Source organism: Oryzias melastigma, linkage group LG20, assembly GCF_002922805.2.
Source record: "Oryzias melastigma strain HK-1 linkage group LG20, ASM292280v2, whole genome shotgun sequence".
Taxonomy (NCBI): domain Eukaryota; kingdom Metazoa; phylum Chordata; class Actinopteri; order Beloniformes; family Adrianichthyidae; genus Oryzias; species Oryzias melastigma.
In genome coordinates, this window is record NC_050531.1 from 13,431,818 (window position 1) to 13,439,793 (window position 7,976).

Consider the following 7,976-nt stretch of genomic DNA (forward strand, 5'->3'; position numbering starts at 1 on the left):
GAATATCAGAAAATGTGAATACTGTGAAGATATTTGTCCAAATACACAGGACATGACTGTTAAAAACTGAGTTTAATCAGCTACTAAATTTAAAGCACCTGCAGACGTTAAATTGGTTCAGTTTGGTTTTATTGTCTTCGTTTGGTTCAATATGAGGACGATTTCAGTCTTGGTAGCCAGAATCCCATCATTAAAACCTTTTTGGGTAAATCCAAATCTACGTATTTTGGAAGGGCATTATGGAAATGAACATTTTCCATATTTATTTATTTATTTTGGAAAGAGTCTGCACTTAACCAGTTTGACTTCCTCCACGTCTTTCACACTCTACATGTGGAACCTCCCAGGCCCCCTTCACTCCCCCACTCTTCTTCCTGCCCAGCCCCCTCTTCTCATTGGTTGACCTACTGGAGTTACTATGGGAACGACAGTGGAGAGGCTGCCATGGAGAGAGGGGGATACAGCTTTTGAATGGCACTCCATCATGAACACATTTATTGAGGTCAGGAAACCTTACCTACCACACAGAGAGAGATTTTTGGGGATCACCAGATAAGCATCCTTTATTTTCTAATTTTTGTGCCACTAAGAAAAAAAGGCCATTTCTCACTTCTAAAGCAAATATTGCTTAATAAGAGCCTCACTTAGGCCTTTTTTTCTGTCTGTGCTTTGGAGCACTCACTCATCATTCCCTTTAGCACTTGTTGATGCTAAAGTTACTATGCTAAATGGAAGCTTCACACAGGAGCACTAAAGCTCTTGCTTTGCATTCCACAAACATTTCCTCTCCTCGTCATTAATTTTCATGAGAAGCCTTACCGTCAGTGCAAACAACACTCCCCCCTTACTGTGCACTTTGCTTCCGATTTACACTAAACAACAAGAAGGCCCGGCGCTGAGAGCTAACGCTCTCATCCGGCAGATTAATAATAAGATCAGCTGACAAATGGAAGCACGCACCGGCACACACCGTTCTCACTGTCAGCATCCGATGCTTTGATGTGGTGGGCCGGTACAAGTGACTGCCTTACGTAAGGCTTTTACATAAACCTCAGTGTGCAGGACTAAAAAAAGAGAAAGCTGCAAGGGGGGGGGTTGGTGCACTATCACAAAAGGAATTCGCACTGCACCAAATTCCCCTTTTGCACATGCATGAGGTCCCAAGAACATCTGCTGATAACATTTGTTATTCTAATAACAGTAGAACTAAAACTCCCAGCACACATATCCTCTGAGTCTTGAATGGAATGAATGGATGTGTCTTCTGGAGCAACAGACCAAGAGAGCTTTTTTTTATAGCACAGCAGTCAATGGAAGGCATTGATTACCCATCATCCCCAAACTTGCTTCTCACTAAGTGTGATACTACAGACAAAATGTTACAATAGCAGTTTGTGTTGTAGCTCAAACACAATTTGAATAATTAAAGTAACTGCATGAAAAAATAATGGGAGAAGTCAATCTAATTTAATTAATAAGAACACAAAAAATTAATTTTTGTGGAACATATAATTATAAACAGTTCAGCTGTCGACACAAATACAGTTTAGGAAAACTGGAATAAATGATTGCTTTCAACAAATAAAATGTGGGAAATGTAGAGTGCTTTTAATTTAATGTCCACATAAAGGCCCAACTTTAATCAGACAGTAAAAAAGAGAAACATCCGTGTGGCATAAATACATGAATGACAAAGGGGAGATTTTTTTCTTTACATCAAAGGAAGAATTAATAGTATCATATGTGGAAGAAACAAACCAGATTTTCTTTTTAAACACATAAACTTATGAAAAAGAAAAAAAAAAGTTGAGAATCAAACTTCATTTGAACAAATAATGCATAAAAAAGTAATTTTTCAAGCTCGTGTTTCCACATTTGTGTCATGTGAAGCACATCATTTGTCGGGAGTGTGGTTTTACATTCACAAATTTGCCATATTAAGTTACTGGTTTGCTAATATGGTTAACAATCTGCTCAAAAAACTAAAGCGTATCTACATTTTGTGCCTCCCAACAATCCTTTTTTTAAATGTATTTTTATCAGAGATCCCCTAACAGTAAAAAAATGTCACATTTAAATGCAGATTGTTATAACCCACCATACTTGCATTAGGTAGCACTCGTAAAATTGGAGGTTTAAAGCTATTTTAGACTAAGCTAAAAAGGAAAATGGCTCAGATTTGCCAATGTAATGACTTTTTGTGCTTACTTTGACTTTCTGCAGACATGGATTTGTTTTACTCCATCATCTGCACACAAGGAGGCTGAAAGGTTCAGTCCCAACATTTTGCATGACAGTTTAAACAACAAGAATAATCCTGAAGTATTATGACATTCATGTGGTTGAAATGAAAGACAATTGCATTATGTTTTGTAACTTCCCATTGAAAATCCCAAATCAGGGAACAATCAGATCCTTGCAGAAGTTTCTCAGTGAATCACTAACAAAGGCCTCGAGGGAATTCTGCACACCCACTCGGTTTTAACACAAGTGGTGCTTCGTACCACTACACACACACACACTGATCTGGGCTTCATTTCCAGTATCCAAGGAACAAAAGAGGGACAGAGGGATTCAATAATAGAGAACTGGAAGAAATACACAAGCTGCTTTGCATCGTGGAATGTAAAAAACCCAGCAAATTCAGATTTAATTTAAAGGAATAAAAAAAAAAAAGTATTGATTTTCTAGCTTTTTCAAAGAAGCAATTTTATGAAAATACACCTATATTAACACAATAAAACAATGAAGTCAGTGCAATCCCAGTTTTGAACTGTTGATATTTAATTTCAAAATAAAAGCCCCAGAAAAAATGAAAAATCCGTTTAGGTTCGACATGCTAACGAAAAAGCACGATAAATTAAAACATTTAACACAATTTCTTTAAAATAATGGTGTTTTTTATTGTATTCTTGCATTTTAAAAGTGTTTTTTAAATGAAAAAAAAGTCCCATATACCTGTGAAAGAGTCAAACGAAAACATAAGAAACCAGTGCAATCACAGTTTAGAGGTTTTTGCTATATGGTTTTTAATATAGAAGCCCCTGAAAAATAGAAAACCCCACCCTTATTTTATGTTTGGGTCAAAATTGTCCCAATTTTACACATGAAAACAGGGCAATTATGACCCAAACACAATATAAGGGTTAAGTGTGACATGCTAGCTTAAAAGACGTGTTTGTATCCTCAGAGCAGAAAGCTATTCTAACTACAAAAAGTGTGACAAACATTGAAGTAAGTGCAGTTTTTGTTGTTTTTCCCTGACCTTTTGTGCCTTCTGTGGCACTGCATGCAGAACTGTAGAAGAAATATGAGTCTAAGTTTGTGTTGTTTTATGCTGATACCCTTGAGTGCACATCCTGATAGAGTAATGCTAAAATTATTGTATGTCCCATGTTCGCTGATGACTTCTTGAGATACAAAAAGAGATTAAATACAAAAACCCAAATTGTGTCCATCCACAAAAAATGTAAAAAAAAAAAATCATTATTACAGTGTAGGAATCCCCCCAAAAGATATTAATCTGAAAAATAAGCAAGTAACAATACCTGGATTTGTTTATCTTAACACATATAGCTAAATAATCGTTGGAAAAACATGATAAAAAGTAACTGATTGAAGAAAATGTTGAGTATTTACTCAAGTTTAGCTAAATCAAAATACTTTCTTTAACTTTGGCTCTAAAATCACAGGATTAAGAGGTAATTTGTTACAGATTAGACAAGATGGTCAATGAATGTTAGAAAAAAAACAACAATGATGCAAAACCTTGATTAGATTAGGTCCTTGTGAGCAAATTTCGTAGAAAAGTTGTCAAAAAAAAAGGTGCTCTGCTTCATTTTCTAACAGTGGCTGTCAAATTCAACAGGTCATAAGTTTTAGTTTTTTTTGTTTCCAGGAACTTGCAAGGTGATGAATGTCTCTTTGTCCATGGATTGTCAATACTTAACCTCCAAAGTGCAATGAGGTCAGTAAAATGTTAACCCAGCTTTTAGGATTTTCTTAGTAACTTCAAGTGAAATGCCAACTCCAACTCTAGTCCAGCCGTTTTTAAGCCAATGAAGAAAATCCCAGGAATGAGTGCTTTTAGGATCCAAGAGGAATTTAAAGGCCATTACCTCTACAGATCCAAGATTTTCTTGGTCTAGGGAAAACGTATGGTAATCAACTACTTCTTTCGTGCATTTCCTCCAGTTGTGTCAGTTTTATTTCCAGAACGACGAACGGGCACCTTGGATACAGGGATCCTAGTGCGAGCTGGTGGATTTGCTTGAGGTCTTGGCGGTGACGAATCCGCCCCCAGAACAGAGGACAGGGCTGACTGGCTTACAGAGTGAGGGGGTGAGGTCGGTTTGGTGCTAACTGGGATCTTGGACTCTCTGGGAAGGCTGGTGCTGCCCTTCATTGATCGGAAGGAGGACGATGATGAAGAGGAAGGAGGGCTTGTTTGGGACGATGGACTGGTTTTGTGTTCAGTTGATGGAGACGGAGTACTGATTAGATCTTCATCACCCCTTCTTTCTTCTTCGGGGTCAGTGTACAGGTCATACAAGTGGTCCCCAGAGCAGCTGTCACGTGATAGAGTTATTTTCTGGTTGCGCTGTAGGCCGCTCTCGTCCGGTGTGGCTGTAGGTGTTGCTGAAGGTGTGTCCCAGTAGCCCTCATCACTAAGTAGTTCTTTCTCTCCAGGTGATGTGGGGTGACGACCATGTGTGTAAGGCATGGGGGGTTTTGCCGATCGGTTTCCCACGGCACCAACTACTGGAATCTTACTGAGCCCAAGGGTTTTCACCTGGGGTGCCTTTCTGTCTGTACATCTGGGACCAGAAGGGAGGAGAGGGTTGGTGCGAGATGAGCAAGTGGAAGTGGGGTTTGTGGACAAAGGTTGATGCACTCGTGGCAATGCGGGTGAGTCGTCCCCAGCGGAGGGCAGCATGTGCCAGAGCCCCTGCATGTCTGCATCATCGACTCCCTCCGGACTTGCCATTTCTTCCCCTCCACCCATGTACGCCACCACGCCACTACCAGCGGGATGCTGCTGGGGTGGAGGAGGCGCCTTGTTCCGAGCAGGGTGGGAAAGAGGTGCTGAGCTTTGGGAAATAGAAAACATGGGTTGAGTCATCTGTGAAGGAAAACATGGCTTAGAAGGAGAGACACGAGATGTGGCACCAGCTCTGCCAATGCTTGCTGCCACGCTCCCCCCTCCACCTCCACTACTACTACTACTGGTGCCACTACCACCATTTCCCACTGTCCCTTCCTCTTCGGCGTCAGCAATAATGTCACCACAGCCCGTTAGAGAATCAAAGCTCTTAAGGGATGTGACATCGGTGAAGAGGAGAGAACACAGCCGGTCCACTGAAGGCTCTGACGGAGGGTCCCCCGCGCTGCAGCGATCCAAGGGGGGGGTGGCGAGAGAAGGAGTCAGGCTAGAAATTGACGCTTTGGCTTTTTGGACAGGGGCCCGCAGCGGTGAATCTGTGGGTGTGTAAGCAAAAGGGGAGTCTGGCGCACCAGATGGTCCTGGCATGGCTTCACAGTGCAAGGGTGTCACAACACTAGAGGTGGGAGTGTCTGCTGCTTGGAGGCTGGGTTTTTCCTCAGCATTTTCACAGTCTTGTTGGTGGTGATGCGGAGGGGGCTCAAGGGTGAGAGTAATGTTCTTGACCTTTTCCAACTCAACGATACCCCCAACTTTTTCATTTTTGCCATCAACCTCCTCTGTTTCTCCCTCACTTGTTTTCTCCTTACGTCTCCATCGCATGCTGCTAAAAAAGCCCTTCAGACCCCTCCCCCTTCTCACAATCCCCACCCCTCCATTTTCACCCGACCTAAAACTACTGCGTCGAAGAAAAGAGAAAAAACTTAGCGATTTGCTGAGAGACCTCACTGGCCCTGCCTCCAGGCCAGCAGGTGCCTCCCCTTTCTGTCCATCTGTGTCGTTGGAACCCGTTAGTCCGTCATGTGTTTTGCTCCTCACAAGCTCCACTGATGCTGCCAAGCTCAACGAATTCCCATTTTCAGAATTCCCATTGTTGATGCTGCCGGTGGCTCCTTTATTCCTGAACGAGAAGAAGCTGGCCATTCCCGAGCCAGTGCGGCGTTTTCCAAAGAGTTTGAAGGCAGCTTTGTTGATCCTCCCTGTTGGCTGGGGGTCACACTGAGGAGCCACAGGAGGCTCCACACACTCCGTCTGCACTTCCATTTTCCAGCTGGCCGTCACTCCCACAACGCAGTTTTCTGGGAATTTCTCCGCCTTGCCTTTCTATCCTCTTCCTCTTCCACATTCAATCAGCCTCTTTCTCTCCGTCTCCCTCCGCCCTGCTGTCTGGCGCTCCTTTTCTCCCACTCTGACTTGCTTTAACGCCTGCCTGCTGGTTTTCTCTGCCTCCCGCCCTCCCTACCATCCCTCCCTTTCTTTCTCTCTTTCACACACGCACGCATGCTGGGTGCTGCTCCTTGCTGTATCCATGGCAACTGGGTGGGCTAAGCAGCTTTCGTCAACACTGGCGAGGCGCCAGGGTCTGTCCTCTCCCTCCCCCATCCCCTTCCTCTCATCTTCCTCCACCTTGCCTCCTGCCTTCACTTACCTGAACATTAGTCATCAATATCATCATTCTATGCTTCCATCCCTACGTTTGAGTTCACAGCATCTAAATCCCCAGGGAGCTTTAAACCAACATTGGCTGATGAGTTAAGATGCATTAGACATGAAATATGGACATGTCAGCTGTTTTACATTGAGGATGTAGCCTAAGTGTTTGAAATAGCTAACAAGAGCACATTTTTGTCATTAGGTTTCATTTTTAAATCCCATCAAAGAGTTTAGAATAAAGTAAATTAAATCTTTATATTTACTATGTAAACACTCTTAAAGTTCCTCTCTGATCATCTTTTGCTCTGTTTAAAGTATTTCCAGTGTTTTTTTTAGTTATGATTATGCTACTTTTAGGCATTTTTTTAATGCATTGTTTCCTAGAACATAGTAAGCCTTCCCAAACTTCCCATCATCCCTTTGTTTACTTAGTTCATTAGAAATTCGCCTCTGAGTTGTGGGTGGGACTATTGGCAGAGAAGTAAGCCTAAACTGATATCCCATCACCTCTTTGTTTACATTATTTCCTGCTAGCTAACAACCCTTCACAACCCCAACGTAGCATTAGCGGTGCAACAAAAATGGCGACCAATACTGGAGTTATCTTGCCGAACAGTTTTGAGCCAGACGCCAGCTCGGATGAGGAAAACGAAGACGTACATGGATCTCTTTGTCTGCAAGTGGATGCATCAGAATGGAGCAGAGCTGGATCATGTGGTCTGCCCATTGTAGCACCTACGTCATATGCTTTTTACAACTGTATTTTCTGTCTGCTCCTGATTCACAACAATTTAAATCAAGAAATACTCAGAAATACAATTTAAGCTTAATTTTCTTTAAATGTGTCCTCCATAAGGAGAAAAATACAACAAGAACAGAGAAAAAAAATGATTTTCATTGAAGTTAGTCTATAAAGAGGCCTCCCAGTAGTCTAAATAAGATGACTAAACTACAAACATGCTGATCTCCAGTATTAGAGTATAAGCTGGAATATGGATTTCGAGAAACAGTTCATCACTGCTGCAAACATTCCAACATGACATTTTAAAACAATCTTTAACTGCTTTAAATTAAATCCCAGAGTCTTTTTTATCCAACTCTATTTAACTTTTTTTGGACTTTAAGGAAATGATTTTAAAATCCTCCTAATGAAAAGATATCTAAACAATACAAGTGCACACACAGAGTCCTTTTTGGGTTGGATATGGGGCATATGGCGGCTGGCCCTCCACATGCACACACAGGGCCAGGTGCTGGGGATCCATGGTAACAAGCTAAGTGTCTCCCTTTATTCAGTGTTACCAGTCCTGCACACACCAATGTAAGCTTGTGTTCACTGTTTTGATCACCGTTTTAAATTGAACTTTTTGTTTGTTCGTTC

The 7,976-nt window shown here is 41.8% G+C and overlaps 1 protein-coding gene across 1 annotated transcript; it reads right to left on the minus strand.

Moving 5' to 3' along the window:
* Window positions 1-1,448: 1,448 nt before the first annotated feature.
* On the minus strand, window positions 1,449-6,545 carry amer2 (APC membrane recruitment protein 2). Its single transcript, XM_024280460.2, has one exon. The coding sequence runs from the start codon at window positions 6,203-6,205 to the stop codon at window positions 4,169-4,171; it is 2,037 nt and encodes a 678-aa protein (XP_024136228.1). The 5' UTR covers window positions 6,206-6,545; the 3' UTR covers window positions 1,449-4,168.
* Window positions 6,546-7,976: the final 1,431 nt, after the last annotated feature.